This window comes from Antechinus flavipes, chromosome 1, assembly GCF_016432865.1.
Source record: "Antechinus flavipes isolate AdamAnt ecotype Samford, QLD, Australia chromosome 1, AdamAnt_v2, whole genome shotgun sequence".
Classification (NCBI taxonomy): Eukaryota; Metazoa; Chordata; class Mammalia; order Dasyuromorphia; family Dasyuridae; genus Antechinus; species Antechinus flavipes.
In genome coordinates, this window is record NC_067398.1 from 154,838,389 (window position 1) to 154,858,375 (window position 19,987).

General features: G+C 34.9%; 1 protein-coding gene across 3 annotated transcripts; it reads left to right on the forward strand.

The window, feature by feature from the left end:
- The first annotated feature begins 907 nt into the window (after positions 1-907).
- Positions 908-14,347, forward strand: MTX3 (metaxin 3). Of its 3 annotated transcripts, XM_051991753.1 has the most exons (9): positions 1,745-2,033; positions 2,759-2,828; positions 3,350-3,426; positions 5,525-5,617; positions 6,063-6,245; positions 6,399-6,475; positions 7,009-7,166; positions 8,228-8,316; positions 11,000-14,347. In XM_051991753.1, the coding sequence occupies exons 1-9, from the start codon at positions 1,953-1,955 to the stop codon at positions 11,108-11,110; spliced, it is 939 nt and encodes a 312-aa protein (XP_051847713.1). In that variant the 5' UTR covers positions 1,745-1,952; the 3' UTR covers positions 11,111-14,347. The 3 variants fall into 3 exon arrangements, with proteins under 3 accessions (XP_051847705.1, XP_051847696.1, XP_051847713.1); XM_051991736.1 differs by lacking the exon at positions 2,759-2,828 and having other exon boundaries at positions 914-2,033; XM_051991745.1 differs by lacking the exons at positions 2,759-2,828; positions 8,228-8,316 and having other exon boundaries at positions 908-2,033; positions 11,000-11,098.
- Positions 14,348-19,987: the final 5,640 nt, after the last annotated feature.

Below are 19,987 nucleotides of genomic sequence, written 5' to 3' on the forward strand. Positions count from 1 at the left end.
ACAAGATACAGTTGCTATGTTGGAGGTACTGTGCTAATCACTGAGGCAAAAAAAAGGAAGCAAAACAGTCTGTGTCCTGGAGGAGTTTACAATCTGATTAGGAAGACAAGCCCAGAAATACAAACAAGTTGTGTATAGGATAAATGGGAGATATTTAACAGAAGGAAGTCTCTGGATTAGGGAAGGCTTCCTGCCGAAGGCGTCATTTTATCTGGGATTTAAGCGCTGGAGGTCAGTATACAGAGTTAGGAATGGAGAATATTTATTCCAGGATTAGGGGACAGGGAGAAAATGCCTAGTGCTGATTGATGAGGCTCTCCTTCTTGGAAGAGTCAGGATCGCTAGATTAAAAGTGTAAAAAGACCTGCACATTTGTTTTTTAATGCAGTCAGATTTACTTTTTAAAAAAATAAATAGACAATAATATAATTTTATTATAATTAATAACAATAATGAATAAAATATAATATATATGTAAAATTATTTTATAGATACTCCAATTTATTGTTTTTTCCTCTGGATATAGAAAAATGCAAGAAAGATGCAGGAAAAAATGCAAGAAAAATGCAGAAAGACTACATCTTTCTTCATATGTCCTTAAGAGTTAATTGGGTATTTAGAATAATTTATTCACTCAAAGTCATTCTTCAATCACTGTTCTTACCAAATAGGATCTCTTTAATCTGCTTATTTCACCCTTCATTATTTCTGCACTTTTTTCTTTTTATCTTTTTTATTAAAACTTTTTAATTTTCAAAACATTTGCATGGATAATTTTCCTTTTTATTTTATTTAATAATAACTTTATATTGACAGAACCCATGCCAGGGTAATTTTTTTTTTACAACATTATCCCTTGCACTCGTTTCTTTTCCGATTTTTTTTCCCCTCCCTCCCTCCACCCCCTCCCCTAGATGGCAAGCAGTCCTTTACATGTTGAATATGTTGCAGTATATCCTAGATACAATATATGTTTGCAGAACCGAACAGTTCTCTTGTTGCGTAGGGAGAATTGGATTCAGAAGGTATAAATAATCCGGGAAGAAAAACAAAAATGCAGATAGTTCACATTCGTTTCCCAGTGTTCTTTCTTTGGGTGTAGCTGCTTTTGTCCATCATTTATCAATTGAAACTCAGGTCTCTTTGTCAAAGAAATCCACTTCCATCAAAATATGTCCTCATACAATATCGTTGTCGAAGTGTATAATGGTCTCCTGGTTCTGCTCATCTCACTTAGCATCAGTTCATGTAAGTCTCTCCAAGCCTCTCTGTATTCATCCTGCTGGTCGTTTCTTACAGAACAATAATATTCCATAACATTCATATACCACAATTTACCCAGCCATTCTCCAATTGATGGGCACCCATTCATTTGCATGGATAATTTTTCAACATTAACCCTTGCCAAACCTTATGTCCCAATTTTCCCCGCCTTCCTCCCACCCGCTCCCCTAGATGGCAAGTAATCCAATTTATGTTAAAAACGTTGCAGATTTACTTCTTTATTAAGTCAGTGAATTAATAAGTTGGAAAAAAGTTTAAAAAAATAATAAAATTAAGCGACATCTCCGTCTAAGTAACAAGCTAAGCATTAGAGATACAGAGACGGGAAAGAGAGCGCCTTCCCTCAGGGAATCTGCCATCTAATAGGGACACAACCAAACAAACGCAATACACAAAGCAATTCATTTTGTTAGTGGTGCAGAACTCCAAAATGACTTTCTGGAGCCGCGTCAGGGGTTGGTCTTCCAGCTTTGCCATTCAGTGTCCGCATAAGCGGCTGGGGTCGCTCCTGGGAGGGAGGGGGGCAGGGTGGGGGAGGGGGAGCTGTTCCATTGGAAAGTTCGGAAGTCTCTCAGAAGCGAGCACCGCACTTCAGCTTCCACTTGTCGGAAACGGAGCGGAGAGAAGGCGGGCACTTCCGGGGCATCCGAGGTCGCGGCGGTGGCAACATGGCGGCCCCCTTAGAGCTCAGGTGCTGGGGTGGCGGTTGGGGGCTCCCTTCTGTGCACAGCGAGTCCCTGGTGGTTCTGGTAAGAGCCCCGTCCCTCGGGGAGGACGGGGTGAAGTGGGGCTCGGGCGCGGAGCCGCTGACGCGCAGCTTGGGCTCAGCAGGCCGCCCCCTAGAACTATTCACCTCCCCTGCGGGGGGCTAGGAGGAGGTGGGGGCGGAGTGTCAGGTGGGAGACCGGGGCATCGGCACTCGAGCCTGGGCTCGGATGCTCCCGAAACTGGGCTCGAATCCCAGCTCTGCGTCTGCCTGACTCAGTGACCTTGGTCCAGTCATTGCCTATCTTTGGGCTTCAAATTCCTGACCCCTTTGGTAAAGAGGAAAGGACAGGCCCATGGGGAGCGGGAGGACTCTCCGGGCCCTTTCCGGGGAGGTGGACCCAGGGACCCTAAAGGCCCTTGGACAAGTGTCAGAGCTTGGGGAGTGGGAGCCCCCCACCTGGCGGTCAAAGTGGTGTCACAAGGCTCCTGCGAGTACGGGGTTGTCCGGAGCAAGACCCAGAGGGAAGTAAAGGTGCCCCCGTCTGCCCTGCCCCCTCCCCTAGCTCGTCCTCCCCCTGTCCACCTGTCCTCCGCAGCTTCCTGCTCTTCCCCCGCCGCCCCAGGTCCTGCAGCGGCCCCGGCTCCTACCTGCACAGGTGTGTCCCGCTGCTCCTCGTGGACAGAAGACGATTTTGAAATGAGTCTGAGCTTAGGGGGATGTGTCCGCTCCCGGACTGAAATGTTTTACCGCACGCTCTATTTTCAGGCTTATGCCAAGTTTTCTGGCGCGCCCCTGAAAGTCAGTGTTATAGATAACACCTGGAGAGGCTCAAGAGGTAATAGTGCAATGTTTTAAACCTTTTCTTCCGCCTCGATTAGCGTGGTGAGGTTGTCATTGATGAACCTGACAAAGCGAAGAGAGTCTTTCTTAAAAAAGAAAAAAAAAAAGTCTTCTGCATGTTGCTGTGAATCCAGTGGAAATTGTGTTTGGGGGAAACAATGGGAAATAAAGGGAGATTGCAAACCTTTTCTTCTATCTTGATCCCCAAGAATTTCAGATTAAAATGGTGAGATTCTCATTGAAGAACTTGACCAAGAGAGGAGATTCCTTGTAAAAAGTCCCATATGTATGCTGGTTTTCAGCTCAGTGGAAGTTGTCCTTGGGATATTCCAGTTCTTGGTATAAGCCAAGTCAGGCTTCCAAAATATCTTTTTTGCAAATTTAAAAATATTTGTGCATATTTATATATTATCTACAAATGTGAAATTGGTATAAATTTAAAGCATCGGTCAAGTTAAGTGAAATGTTTTATTGTATGTAAACTGTTCTTCAATTACTTATAGTTCTGATTTATAGGAGATGTACCTATTTTGACATCAGAAGACAATATTGTATCTCAACCGGCAAAAATACTTAATTTTTTGAGAAAACAGGTGGGTGGTTACTTTATTTAAAAAAAAAAAAAAAAAAAAAAAGACTGTTACCCTGCTCCTTTTGTTCAAGTTGAATTTATTTGCTTTTGTTCTCCTGATGCTTTTTATGGCTAAAACATTTTTTCTTAAAGAAAAATGGTTTTCACTGCATACAGCTATCTTTTATTAGTAATCTCTTGGTTGATTTAAAGTTTATCTCTAAGTAGCAAATTATCAGTCTTTAGGAACTATGTTTCATCATTATTTGACTTTGAAACACACATATTTATTGTACAAAAATTTTATACATATGTTATATATATACACACACATATATGTTTCATTTATATGTAATATATTCAGCTTATAGTTTTATACACTGAATTTGCCTGTATTTTATTGAATTTCTAAAATATTTATGTAAAACATATCACCTTCATTATACTAGACTTTGAGTGGAAAAACACCATCATTCATCCCATCTCAGACATTTAAAGGAGATGTGACCTTGAGCAAACTATTTAACATGTACTTCAATTCTCTCATCCATAAAACTAGAGCCTTAGACTAGATGATTTCTGAGGTCTCTTCTAGCTATAAATCTCTACTCTTATGTACTTGGAGTTGGAAGAAATCATTTAGTTCTGCATTGAGTCTGAAGGAGAAATATCTGCAGTAAGTGGTTGTTTTTTTTTTTTTTTTTTTTTAACTACTCCAGGGTTGGAGTACCTCCTGAAACTGACCAGTGCATTTACAAAAAATTTTAATTTATCAAGAAATCTCTGTGTATATTGAGCTGAAATCTTTCTCATTGTAATTTTCACTTTCTACCTACTAGTCCTGGTTCTCCCTTAGACAATACATAATTATCTAAGTTTTATTTTCTCTTTCAAGTATTAAGGCAGCTATCTTGTCTCCCCAATATAGTCTTTTTAACAATAAAATTAAGGTATGATTGATAATTACATTTAAGTACATAGCTATATGTACAGTTTATTTTTCCTTGTATATATATGTAACTGTTTTTCTTTAAATAAGAAATAAGGTATAGTAGATCAAGAGCTAGACATGGATTCACTTCCTGCTTCACATATGTCGCTATGATCCTGGGCAAATCACTTAATCTCTCATGCTCTTTAGGCAGCTTACCAAGACTATAATTGAAAATGCAGGGATCTTCCTCTAATAGTGAAATCTTAGGACAAGTCTCTTTGTACATTCCACATTAATCAATTAATCATCAAAGTACTTGAATGCCTACCATGTTTAAGATACTATAGTAAATATACAATCAAATTGTATTTGGCAGTGCCCATATTTCTCCTATATTTTTCCAACTGTCATGTTTATTTTAAGTAGTTAATTCTCCAAGTGTTTGAAGTGTACTTCTTCCCCCTAAAATTTTTGACCAAAAATTGAAATGATTTTGTGATATAGACCCTTTTGTTTGGGTGTATATTAATTAAATAAAGTCTTACATTATGATAGCTAGAGACAGTTGTATAAAATTCAAAGAAATAAGACAGATTCAGATTCATTTCCTAATAGATATTTCTGTACCACAAATATTGCAGGCTGATTACCAGTGTCTGGCAGCTTCAGCAGAAAGGCCAGGGAATGGCTATGTGTCTCCTTGGTATGATCCCTTAAAGAATGTAAGAATGAATCATATTTATAGAGAGAAATGTGAACACTTTTTAAAGGCACTTTCAGAACCACTTATTTTGCTCTAAATTTAATATATAGTAACTTCTGTACAATAACTGAAGTATAGTTTTGTTACCAGGCATAAAGAAAAATAGACCAAAGCTAGAGAAGTAACTTGAATTAAATGGAGATAGATTTCTGATTTTGGTTTACAAGTATTACAGGATAGATTTTAATAGATTCCTTATATACTAATTAATTGTAGTATTAAATACTTTATCTGGCTGATCGCTTTAACCTTGAGAGTTGCTGTTGTAAATTAGTAACATAATTTTTTTCTTTCCTTTGTTCTTTTAATAAGTGTTTTGTCTTATAAATCATTGTGAAGGAAGATAGTATTCCTAATTTGCTTTTGATTTATTGCTTTTGAGAAGAGCTTTGACTGTCTTTGGGTTATTTTTTTTTTTAATAGAAATATAATGCTGATTATCAACTTTCTGCAAAACAAGGTGCAGATACACTGGCTTACATTGCTCTCCTTGAAGAGAAGCTTCTTCCTGCAGTGGTAAGAGGAGTAAATCAATGTTATCCTTTCATGGTTTAGGTAAAAACATAGTTATTCATTAAGGTTATGTTAGGAAAGGGGGGAATCCCTTTATTAAGAAAAATATTTACTAAGACTCCACAGTGTGATAGACTAAATATATTCTGAAAATGGAGCTGACTGTGTAGTCTTTTAAAAACTTAGCTGCATTATTGAAACATTATTAAAACAGTGACACACAATATTCTTTTTGTAGGTAATAAATTGAACTGCTAGAAGACTGGATGATAATATTCCCTGGCATGGAATTAAATGAAGTATAATAACTAATAAACTTTGTAATTGCTCTAGTATTTTGTTCAAGAGCCTTTCTAATTAGGATTCAGCCCAGAGGTTTGTGAAAAATTGTGACATTCTCTTTTTAAAAGAAGCATTCTTTTTTGATTTGCTTTTTTCTTTCATGTAGCTCCATACATTCTGGATTGAGAATGATAATTACTTTACTGTGACAAAGCCATGGTTTGCTTCACGGATACCATTTCCATTGAGCTTGATTCTGCCTGGAAGAATGTCTAAAAGAGCATTGAACAGGATCCTCCTTACTAAGGGAGAGCCTCCTCACTACCATCTCAAAGAAGTGGAAGCCCAGGTAGAGTCTGAATGAGTTAAAGAAGGCATGCACATCAGGAGAGGTAATGGGGAGAATAGCAAAGACAGGCTTGTTACCAAAGAATGCTTGCTAAAGCATTGATTAAATGTAGGATGCCGTTTCTATTCTTGAGATGTAATTTTTCCCTATTAGATATATAGAGATGCCAAGGAGTGCCTAAATCTTCTATCAAACAGATTGGGAACATCTCAGTTTTTCTTTGGAGATATGTGAGTAACATTTCTTTTTCAATTACCAGTTTAATAATGCATGTGCAAGTATAAAATTGGAGATTATTCACTAAACAAAACTTTTTTTTTCTAAGAATATAATAGTTCCTCAATGTCCCTGTGTTAGAAATCAGTGTTTTTCAGTATAAAATTTTTCCCTCATTCTTTAGGTTAGAGTCAAAGATTTATCTACTGTGCCTAAAAAACTGGCATATATAGAATAGCTTCATTACCATATCATCTCTTTTGTAACTCTTTTGACCATAGATGTATATTTGCATAATTTATGATCTCACTGATTTCTTAAATAAGAGTAAGTTAGGTGACTGATTAAAGGACTGGTGAATATTGAATGAGTAAAAGCTTGTTTGATTTCCTATAATGAACTGAAAATTAAAAGTACTTGTTCCATAGTACTACCTGATATCATTTAGAATTGAGTCCTTTGGGTATATAATTTCATTTTTGACAAAATTTCAAATAAATATTTTCCTACTTGTATAATTTTAAAATAGTTTCTTAATTTCCTGTAGGCCTACTACCTTGGATGCCTATGTATTTGGTTTCCTTGCACCTCTTTATAAAGTACACTTCCCTAAGGTTCAGCTACAAGAGCACGTGAAACAACTTTCTAATCTGTGTCGATTCTGTGATGACATCCTGAGTTGTTACTTTAGGATTAGCCTTGCAGGTAAGTCATCCTTTGGTTTGATCTACCTTTGTGTATAAACCAAGAAGAATTTTTTTCCTATGGAGTTTTTCATAGCAACAATTTGAAAACTACCTTGTTTGCATGATTTTAAGGAAAAATTTTTTTAAGGACTTGTTTAAGTGCTCATTGTTTTACAATCCATTTAAAAAACTTCATTTTTCAAACCCCACATTTTATTTTTGTATATTGTTGATCTACATGTAATTGAATTAGATTCTGTAAATTTCTTGTTTTTAAAATCTTGAATCTTGTGAATGTTCTCCTTTTTCATTTTAGACAACCAAAAAACCAATATATACTGAGTATCTTCTAATGAGAGAAAGGCAGCTTTTTTCCCTTAAAGGATATAGGCAATTAGTTTAATGCTTACCTGACATTTACTTGTTGCCCCTAGTCTGCAGTGAGTAGATTTAGGTGAGGAATACTTCTTTGGTTATTACCTTATTCTCCCAATGATTGTGGCAAATTGGAAACTGTGATTACATAGGGGAAATTGGTGGCTGGTGCTTGTGAAGGCCTGGTGTATTTGATAAACGTGAACAAAAATATATCTGACACCTTACTTATCCTTGTAAAAGATTTAAGGTATCCAGCAGAATGAATGCATATTACTAGTGAGGGAAAGAGTGCTTTTGGAATAATTGAAGTAACAAATAATCTACTCCTGATAATGAGGGAAGACCACACAGATACTTTGATAAATGACCCAATTGGAATGCATAAGGAAGCATCTGACAGTGTAAATGTGGAGGGGAGAAGGGGGAAATGTTCACTCCTGTCTTTCTTTCCATTAATGACTATAACTAAAGTATGAAATTTCATCTGAAATGACCTAAATTGTCACTCACTTCATCTGTAATTCTTCTTTGATGCTATGTATGGAGTTTTCTATTTGGAGCATGAATTAACTTTGCATTTAGGGACAAAATGCTTTTTTCTCTTTGTTCTGGCACTTATATAACAAGTGGTCTAAATAGGTGTTGCCCCAATGGCTTTTCAAAATTTCTTGTCATTCTCTGATTTCTATCTTGGCTTTTTAGGCTTTTCTCCAGCGGGACAAGATACAGTAGATGCAAATCTGCAGAAACTCACACAGCTTGTAAATAAGGAATCCAACTTGATTGAAAAGGTCATTTTTGCTTTATCTCTGCTGTCTGATAATTCTCTTATTTCCGCTTTTGCAGCTAATGTTGTAAATTAGGTGTGCATGTGCATAATTTACCAATTACCATTGGGTAATATTTTTGAAAAGGAGGTTTAGATAATCATTTATTCTCAACTAAATAGAGTTTAGTGTCTCAAAGTAATAAATTAATTACTCTGAGAAAAGATGGCTGAATCATTGGTAATTCTGTTAATAATAATCTAGTGAAGCAGCTAGGTTTGAGTCATGATCTCATTTCATGGTCAGTTATTTGGTACTGGCAGTGCTGATTGTTTTCCTAAGGACATAATTGTATACTTTTTCTTTGCAATTAATGCTTTCCAAAATGAGGAGCCCAGAAGAATAACAAGCAGAAGTCAAACTAAACACTAAATTCACTAGCTACCTCTCCCTTTATTGATACATATTGGACAAGAAAGCCCCTTATGGCTTATTTCTTTTCATTAAGGTTGCTTCATCACATCATATTGTTCCCTGTGCACAAAACCTTTTTTTTTTTTTCCTCTTATTCATCTTTCCTAAATCAAAGAAAGATATCACAAATGTTCTGTTTTCCAATAGCACAGATATTTTATCACTGTTTGAGGAGGGATTATATATTTGAGAGGATGAAGATGCTGAGAAGCCTCTCAGTAAATTGAGGGAGGATTTTATATAGAACAGAATTTGCAAACGATCCTCTCGCTATTATTGTCCCTTTGAGAATAAAGGCTCCTCTTCACTTTTAGTGTCCCTTGGACCCTTCAAGCTGTCTGGTGGAAGAGATGGATACTTCTTACAAAAAGGTTTTAAATGTATAAAATAAAATTCATAGGATTCCCAAGGAAACCAATTGTATTAAAAGCTAGCTTACCAACAGGTAAAGAAATTTTGAATTCAAAAAAAAAATTATGTAATGAATAATCCTTAATTCATATATAATGCTTTACATTTTAGGTTGTCTTGCTTTATAACTTTTGCAATTTAGTTAATTCTTACCATTTATGATAAATTATAAGAGTTGTCCCCATATTATAGGGGGAAGAAACTAACAAGTCTACAAAGACCTGTTTTTGAGGTCACATGTAAAGTCTTGTGTAAAATTTAATTTGTTGCCTTACCCATCATATCCAAAAAACCATGGAGAATTAATATTTAAAATGTTTGACAATTTATTAGAAAAGAATAAAATACAAAAATCAGGTGATTTACTAACATTGATCCAGAGCCTTCTGTGACTAAAGACATTAAGATATTGGAGATATTTTATGATCCCTTTAGATACTCAGGTGTTAAATTAAAGTTGTCCCTAATACTTCCCATATGCAGCACTGAGGAGGCAGAACTATGGCAAATCTGTGCTATGGAAACAAACAGAGAAGTTCTGATATGATCCCATTGTATAACCCAATAGTCTTACTAACATTTCCACTTCAGAGGTTTCCACACACAGATATGCTGTTGGAGCTTAATCTGATTTAGGATCCAGCATCTGATTTGGCCCTTCCAGCACACACATCTTTCTTCTCTTTTGATTTCTTGAACCACGCATCGTTTGTAGTACTATTGCTCAGATTACTGGCAGAAAAAAGTAAAAAGTTTACAAAACAATTCTTTTAAGGAGAAAATGCAAAATTCTCCACAAATGATTAAAACATTACCAGCAAAACTTCTTTTAATTTCAAAAATTAGATACTTAACCTGTTTTACTAAAAGGTCTTTATAACAAAGGTTGCTATGAACAGGTATATTTCATACCTTTGCATCTGTAACTTATGACTGGGATATAGACTTAGTAGATATCTGTGAAGTGTTTTGAGTTCTGTTGGGAAATTAGCTTGTGAAGAGGATAAAAAGGTGTTGTTTACATGAATTCTCTTGTCTGGATGACAACTGCTGTAGGAACTGTTGTGGAACTTAGCCAGATCTCAAAGGTTAAATGATATCATAAGTCCCCATGAATGGGAAATGAACTCTATGTTGATTTAGGGATCCAGGAATCCTTTAGGCTGTATGGATATGAGAATTCACTAAGCCAGGGATTTTGTTTTTCTAGATAGCAAGTACCTTTTAGTATTTATTTCAGTTCTCTGCATGTAGAAAGGGCTTACAATATGATACAATTTGCTCTGGAACAATGATCTTTTCTCTTTCTCTTTAGAGTAAATCATTTTAGCCTGGGAGCCTTGGGCCTTTGTTTATATTATAAATCTGTGACTCTTGGGCATCTTTAGGACTGATACAGTTTCTGAGAAAATCTTCATAGTCAGAATGCGTTGGACTGAAATGACTCTTCCCTGATATTTTTTGCCTTCTCCTCTCTCTGGTGGGCTTCTGTGAGTTAGGGTATCATTACTATCTACTAGTGCAACTTGATAAAAATATTTGGCCTGGTTCTGATTAAAGTTTTGTAGGATAGAATCAAAGGCATTATCTGTTGTGTGATTGTCATTCAGTTCAATTAACCTCTTAGAGGAGAGTCATTTGGTCTTTTTCAGGTATTTTGTCAATTTAACTTTAAATTAAAGGCTCTGTTAAAAGCCATGTGCACACAGGGTCCCAAGAAACACTGTAAACCAGAAAGTTTGGCTGTGAAGACTATGATCCACATTAATAATGCTACAGACATGAGCCAGATGATCAGATGTATCTTTTGTACTTTGTGCAGATGGATGACAATCTTCGCCAAAGTCCTCAACTTCCTCCTCGGAAATTGCCGACTCTCAAATTAACGACAGCAGATGAAGAAAGCAATTCATTTCAGCCCCTTTCACCCTGACAGCCATCATTTTCTGTGCATGTGCTTCAGCTGCCTTCAAATCATTTGAATGCCACAGTAATCTTTCTTATAAACAAGTGTGGTCAGGCAAAAGGAAAGCTATTAGAATATGTACAAGTCAGAAATTAAGACTAAAAGTAGACCCTCTCCATGCTGCTTGTTGCTCTATTAAGAAGCTTATAGTCTAACCTGATCATGCTCTAAAATGTGGTTAGAGTGGTTTTTTAAAAAGAAAAATATATTGTACTGTATGAAACCATCTTAACCTTGGCAAATGTTTGCCCTTTGGTCCACATATTGTTGATCAAACCCTTTAATTTCATTTCAACTGCTCATTGTTCAAGTGTATTAATTTATTCTCCTTCAAACAATATATGTATTACTGTATAACTATTTGGCTAAGATTTTTTCCTCTGTTAAGAAATCTGTGGTCTCCTTTAGTATTAAATGTAAAAATTTTGCTTATTAGTGGAATATCTTGTTTTTAGATAGCAGTTTTTAAAAAAGGGCTTTTAATTAGGTTGTTTTGAACACTATCTTTTTGGTTTGGGTACTGTATACATCAAATATAAATGATGTTTCACATTGTATTGTCTTACCCAGTGCCCTTCAGGATAATTTATCACATTCTTATGTTTGTGCACATTGTAGGCTAGCAAGGGCCCTGATTAGTGTATTGGTCAATATAGCTTCATAGAGCTATATTTTTGGCTTGTCTCTAGATCTGGTTGGGGTCTAATTCGATCCCAAGAGAATTGAGTCTGTTGGTATAGAGATGCCATATCATCTCTAACTTTTTCCAGCTGTTAATAATCTCAGGAGGAGCCCAGGGATAGAGTAACAAGAGTATTGCATGTCAAAAAATTCTGTAGCTATCCCAGGCTTTGCTCTAATCATTATACACAAGAAGCGTATAATATACTCAAAACCTTTATAAGAACTAACTTGGCTGTTTCTTAGACAGCAGCTGAAAAACCCAAAGGCATAGCTTAGAAAGCAGCTTTAGATTTTTAAGACTCTATTTTATCTTTATTGGTTACTGAAGTGCTTAAGAAATTCAGCCATGAGGGCCATATTATTTCCAATTATAAGCTTGCTTATTCTCATGGCTAATAAGCTTCTTTATCTTAGAATATATCTGGGATTTTAAAAGTATAGCAACATGTTTTTTAATCAGTGTCTTAAAGATTACTAACGGTGCTCACCTTATCTTGTCAAATTCTCATTTAGAGACCCATATGTCCAGAAATTGGTAGACCATTTTATTCATTTCATGTTGATTTGACAGCAGTTTCTTGAATCCATCCTTCTTTAACTATTTATTTTGTCTTTAATTACATATTTATATAAGAATCCACAGGTTCTTGTAAATATTGCATCCTGAAAGTTTTAACTAAGATGGAAAATGTCATCTTTAAAATTTCCTTTATTTCTTCAATTACTGTGGGAAAGGTATGTTGACAAGTTTTCTTGTTAACTATTTAAATATTTGTTTCTGCTTCACTTTATAAGGATAGATTTAGCTACAAAAGCAGTCAAATCTACATAAATGTCTTGAAAATCATGAACCTTGGAATTTTATGTTTGTGGAGCATATGTATAACAAACAGTGAGCAAATTTTATGAATCACACTTTTGCTTATGTTTTGTTTAAAGGGGATTGTTTTATCAAAAAGTTCAGCTTTGCATAAAGATATATTAAATGTCTCAAATGAAAATGTTTAAATCTAGACATGTAGGATAATAATATTTAATACTGGATTATATTTATGTGGCTTTAGGATTTACAAAATGCAATGCATTTATTTCCTTTCATTATATTTCTTAGGTGGGATCAGGCTCAGATCTTACTTTTATGTGCTAATATCTTCTATCAAAAGATATGACATTCATTGAATTATTATACTTCATAATAAACATAAGTGTGATTCGTTAATTGTTTTTTCTAGCTTTGAATGTCTTTACCTAGTTGTATTTGCATATATTTTTTCTCTTCAATAGATAACCTTTGGCTTTAAAGAACTTTTAATTACTTCTTCTTTTTTGTTATTTTTCTGTATAAATAAAATTTATAATTTGAAGTTAAGCCAAGTAGAAAGTATTATAGGGACCTTATATTGGAAGGAAAGGGGCCAAAAATTTGCAGATTAATCAAGGATTATAATCAGTCTAAATCAGTATATGTTTTTGAACAAGTTTAAATTTTGGGAAAACTAGTCTTGGAACAAAATGCTAGAGGCAATTTTTGAAGGAGGTAGGTTAGGGGAAATAAGATTCATTTCCTTGTTTCATGTGGCTATGAGATGGAATAAGTTTGAAGAGGAAAAAAAAAGTAGGGAGAAGAAAAAATATTATCTAGAAAACCAAGAGCCAGTTCCTGCATGGTATATTTTAGATTAATGACAGAGCAGTAGAAAGCATAATGTTTTTATTACCTTGGAAAGCTGCTCCCTAACACTCTTCCTTCCCTTTACCAAAGTTTGACACCAGCAAATCAGATTTCATTGTAAATCTCTAAAGTGCAGTTTGGTCACCGGGGGTTTGAAAGTTGGTTAAATCAAAATTTATGGCCTTTCAGTTTGTAATTGTATTTTTACTAAATATATATTATTGACAACCTAGTGAAGGCATCTCTAGATATTGAAGAAAATAGCCATTTATGCTAAATCTGTTAAATGGCAGTGACAACAGCATTAGGGACTTTGCCTTAGACAAATATCATCAACATCAGTTCAGTTTGTATGCTTGATTCTAATTCCTGAAAGGAAGTGACAGGACCAATATGTTGTCAAGGACAGTCTGAAGTACATCATTCATATCAATATTTAGGAGATTATCATCAAGAGACTGCTGCTTGAAGAAGGAATCTGTATCTAGGATTTCCAGAATATAAAACTTTTATTTAAACAAGAGGTGGGAAATATCTAGTTTAATGCAATACAGTTTGATTTAAACTTGTGCCTCATTTTATCATGGAACTGTCTTCCAGATTTATTCTGTGGGCCCAGATTGGACCAAAAGACATAATTATCATAGATGATGACAGGTACTCATCTAATGTGTTATTAAACAGGATCCTGAGCAATCCTGAGCAACTGTTAGAAGGAAGAAAGTAATAAAGGATGATTGTGATTTAATTTATCTGCATTAATTTGGAAATTAGATCTTTAGATCATTAATTGGATTTAAACATGAAAACCTGGAAAAAAATTAAAAAACTTTTTTGAAATTGGAAAATCTTGGATTGTGAAGTTTTTTGTGCATATGTATGTGTGATGAGTAATAAATGCTTAAGCATTAATTTTTTTCTTACAGGGCATTTTCCCCTTGAAAATGATTTCTACTGATTTCTATAGATTTATTTGTGGCGTCAGATAATGATAATTCTTGTACTTAAAGGCAAGCAGTACAGTATAGTTTTTACAAGTAAAAGAAAAAATATACCTGCTCTGAAGGAGGAACTGACAATTTTAAGCAAGATAATCAAGGGAGAAAGGGAAGAAAACCATCCTGGTTTATTAGACCAGAAGTATAGAGATCTGAGTTCTAGTCTAGTCTATGCCATTTGCTCTATTGCTGTAGGCAAGTCCTTTCCCTTCTTTGTGCCATAGCTTGAAGAATTGGGATTTTTTCTGCCTCTGGTTAAGTAAATAATTTTTGCCACATATATAAAGGCATTTTTTTTTAACAGGCAGAAATATAAAGAATGATGATATTGCTACAACATTTGGCTAGGTTGAAAATATTCTGTTTAGGACTTGATACTAAAAACCACTATTTTGATCAAAGAAATAGGGAAAAGGCTTATTTGTTCCAAATTATTTCTAGTAGCTCTTTTTGTTGTAGCAAAAAAAAACCCTGGAAACTGATGGGATATTGATAAACTGGGCACTGGATGAACAATTGGCATAAATGTATTAAAAAACAATTGGACTATAAGAAAATGATGCAAGGGACAGTTTCAGAGAAACCTATGAAAACAGACTGAAATAAGCAGAACCATGAGAATAATTTATACAGTGACAAAAATATTGCAAAGACAATCTTGAAAGACTTGAGAACTCTGTTCAATGCAATGACCAACTGATTTAAGATTAGGTCAGGTGGTCTTGAGATCACCAATACAGCTTTTCCTTAAGGGAAGATGTAATTTATAGAACATAGTCTTGGAAGAATACTGACAATAACATTTTTAAAAGGTTGAAACAGCTGTGTTTCCCAAATAATATTTTGTCTACTACTAGCTTATTTTTCTCCCTGATAACAACCCTGTAAAAGATTTTGTCTACTGCCAGCTTGTTTTTTCTGTCTGATAACAACTCTCCAAAATAATATTTTGTCTTACTGCCAGCTTGTTTTTTCCTGCCTGAAAACATATCCCCCAAATAATATTTTGCCCCAATTCCTGATAATTTGTCCTCCAGCTCTGAGGGGACCATCTAAAACCATAAAATAATAACCTCACAGAAAAACAATACACATTTCCCTACTGAAACACCCCTTTCTGTTAGATTGGCCTGTATCTGTGCTTCCCAACACGGTGCTGCTCTTCTGTGAATAATATCCAATGTTAGTGTGTATGCTTGAGTTATATGATATCCCTCTTTCCTCTTTTTCCTTTCTTTTTCCTACTCCCTGCAATAAAGCTTTGCATTGGACTATTGTTTTATGTTATTCTCAGCATCTGAACTCAGTAGGGGGTTGTTTCTCTGGTTGACCTAGAGGCTTTTCCTTTTACCCAGACAAGGATTTAACCTACTGACAGCTGCACTTGGGTTGTTATAGTACTGTGAACCCAGTTGTAAAAAGTAAGGGTCAATAGGGGAATCCAGTATCCTCCCTGGTGGGACTTCTTTATGCCAGAGGACTGTCTCAAAACACCAACCATAATTCTGTATGACTCCTGATGAAATATGCTAACTATCTCTTGATGGAAAGGGGATGGACTCAAAATACAGACGGATATCTGCACACATGCGCATGCACTCAAGTGTGTATAAATATTTGTATTCAAACATACATACATACATATATATGTATACTTACATGTGTGTATTATGGCATGGCTAATAGAAGCATTTGTTTTGACTTGATATGTTTGTAACAAGTTTGATTTATTCATAAAATGTGTGATAAATCAAATTTTAAAGTAGAGTTTATTTAGATAATTTTGCTAATTTTTAATATTTCTATTTGGTTACAAATGCAGTTATAAATTAAGGATTATCTAATTTTTGCATCTTTATGAGACAGGAGAAAATCGAAAAAAGAAATCATCAATGTTAAAGTAAAAAAGTTGGGTTTTTGGATTTAATACCAAACTATAATATCAGATACTGAAAAGTCACTATTGGAATAAGGAAAAATGAAATTCAGTTTTTGGCTCATGGAGTATTGATGGGCATCATTTCTTAAGCTCTCACAATCAGCAATCTCTTATTTTTTAAAAAATAAATTATTTTTATTACCACCATGGGCTTCTACAAGCTGAAGGCTTATAATTGGATTGGGATAGCTATCTTTTGTAAATTAACTTTTAATCTTGGAGCAGCTAGATGGTGCAGTGGTTAGAACACTAGTCCTGAAGTCAGGAGGATCTGAATTTAAATCCAGCTTCATACACTTAACCCTTCTTAGCTGTGTGACTCTAGACAAGTCACTTAACCCCAATTGCCTCACATATACACACACAAATTTCTTAATTGGATATAAATATTTTTAACTATAGACTCATTTCTTTTGTATTTTTTAGCAGATAGTTATATAAAAGCAGGGTAAAAGTAAAGAGTCAGAAGCTATATCTTATAAAGGTCTTGGGACCATGAAAGAGGAAGGATATGCTTCAGAGAAACCAGATTTGCACCACTTAATTATCTTACAATGTGTGTATGCAAAACATTTTGTTTTTGTGAACTAACAAGAGTAAGCAAAGTTTAGAAACAGGATAGTGAGTTAATGAAATAAAATAGGAATTAGATTTGCTTATATAGGCACATTTCATTTTTATTTTTTGACTTGCGTTTTGCAGATATTGTAAGATTGTTTTTTTTTTTTTTGGTGATTATTTTGTTTTCACAAATGAAGGTTTATAAGGGGCAGCTAGGTAGTGCAGTGGATGGAGCACCAGCCCTGAAGTCAGGAGGACCTAAGTTCAAATCTGGCTTCAGATACTTAATACTCCCTAGTTGTGTGACCCTGGGCAATCTTATCCCCAATTGCCAACAGGAATTTGGGGACAAGACTAGAAAATGTCCCCTTTAGAAATTGAAACTTGAAAAAAAAAAAAAAAGAAATTGAAACTTGACCCCAGATAGTAGTTTTGTTAATGAATTGTTGATAAAACTAATGCCTCCCAAATGTACTTGATACTAGACTATCTCAAGAAGGAAGCATCTTTTTTTAAAAAATGCAAAGAGAAGGAGAAGGAAAAGGAGGAGGAGGAGGGCATCTTTTAAAAAAATGCAAAAAAATGAGCTGCATCTTCCAGCTACTAACTTGCTTGGTCAGGAAGTCAGAAAGGTCAGGAAGAAGTGGGATTATCCCAGTTTGAATAAACTTCATCATTGATTATTAGTATTATTATTATGCTTAGTGCAGACAGCAGGAAAGGAGGTCTGCTAGCACCAAACAGGAATTTGGGGACAAGACCAGAAAATGTCCCCTTTAGAAATTGAAACTTGTAGTTTTGTTAATGAATTGTTGATAAAACTGTAATGCCTCCCAAATGTACTTGATACTAGACTATCTCAAGAAACTTCATCATGTTAGTTTTTATTTTTCAAACTAAAAGATAGAATTACTATTCCATTACTGTTGGGAAAGATTTAGATTCAAATCCAGGTTTACTACCTATGGGACTCTTTGGGTTTCAGTTTCATCCACATCTACTCTGAAGGACTTATGATGAAAAATTCTAACCATACCCAAAGAAGGAACTGATTGATTCTGAATATAGATCAAACATTCTCTAGTACTTTATCTCTCTTTATTTTTAACTTAGTTTTTCTTGAGGATTTTTATTTTCATAAGGGTGGGAGATGTGTTTTCTTTCACAACTTGACTTTTATGGAAATGTTTTTCATAACTTCAAAGATAGTTTCTTACTTGTGGGTGGAGATAAGGGAGAGAACCTAGAACTCAAAAATCTTAAATATAAAAAATAAAAACATATATACATACATTCAGAAAAGAGAAAAGGAAGACTAGAAAGAAGAATAGACAAGCAGGACAGCTTTGAAAGCTACAGGTTGAAGCTAAAAAGAAAAACAGGTATCTGTAGTTTTATGTATAATCTTTTTTTTCCCACTTGTACTCTATATTTGGAAATGCCCATATATGAAGGAGGAAGGGAAAGTGTTTGAGTTCAGGATAAAAATAAATTTTTAAAAGTGCTATTAACCAAAAATCATGGAATTTAGACATGGAATAACTTGATTTATTATAAGAGCAACGAGCATGCATATGGAATTCCTTATAACCAAGCACAGTAATTTTTCACTCTAGCTTGAATATGATTTACAAAAAGGGAGAAGTCTCATGGGAGGAATGGAAGGCGATACCCTTCCAAACTGGAATGGTATGCGGGGAGGAAGAGAAAAGTAGAGAAAGGAAGAGAGAAGAGGAATAAGTAGGATGGCAAAAGCAGCGTTCTTTTCCCTTGGGAACTGCTAGACTATTGAGATATAATGGTCTACTTATCTACAGTAGTCTCAGCTGCAAAAACACTTTATCAGTCTGGTGCAGACTGACTGGTACATGTCTTGTAGCTGCTTTGGCTCTCAAGGACACACTGAGAGTCCACATCTGGGAAACAGGCAATTCAAGAAGACAGGACAAGTTGGCTTCAGGGCACGTAGACAACTATCTCTGATAAAACATTATCCTGGTAGAAAATATGGCAACTCAAGAAAACATTGGCTTTAAGGCAACATTGTCAAACATTGGGTTTCACCTATGAGATATCTTAGCAGTACGTAGGTATATCTGTATTTGGATAGCTCAACTCATATTAATTTTGAATCATATATACATATATGATACATCTCTATATCAAACTAAGTATTTATGTTTTTTTTTTTTTCACATCAGAAAACAAGTCTTTATTAATCATCAATTTGGCTAGACAACAGGAAATAAAGACAAAATGAAAACCAGACCTGGCCCTTAAAGAGCTTACTACTGGGGAAGCACAACAAACAAGCAAGTAGAAAAGTACACTCCTATTTACTATACAAAATACTGTAATTGATCCTTGTTTATAGAGGTAAAAGCCACCAAGAAATATAAAGCAAGAAGTCTAATGCTGATAGTCTTAGTAGAAGGCAGCTTTGAAAACTGTCTCAAAGCACTCTGTGAAACTTTGATTCCCAGTCTCAGATTCAAAAAAGTCTGTATCCACCTAGAACCAAATATACTTAAGACTTATACTAGCTGATAAATAAATGGATCTTTTTTCATTGTGATGTATGGATTGACTTGGAATTTCTCATTGATCACCCAGTATGATTCCTCACTAACAATGAATTAGAACTTTTTCCCCTTTATTAAAGCTTTTTATTATTCAAAACATGCATGGACAATTCTTCAATATTAGCCCATGCAAAACTTTGTGTTCCAATTTCCCCTTTTCCCCCATGCTTTCCTCTAGATGGCAAGTAGTTCTATATATATGTTAAATCTGCACATATATTTGTACAGTATCATGCTGCACAAGAAAAATCAAATCAAACCAGTAAAAAAAAAAAAAAAAAAAAAAAAAAAAAAAGAAGCAAAATAAAAAGCAACCAAACAACAGAAAAAGTGTAAATGCTGTGTTGTGGTCCACACTCAGTTCCCACAGGCCTCTCTCTGGGTGTAGATGGCTCTTTTGATCTCAAG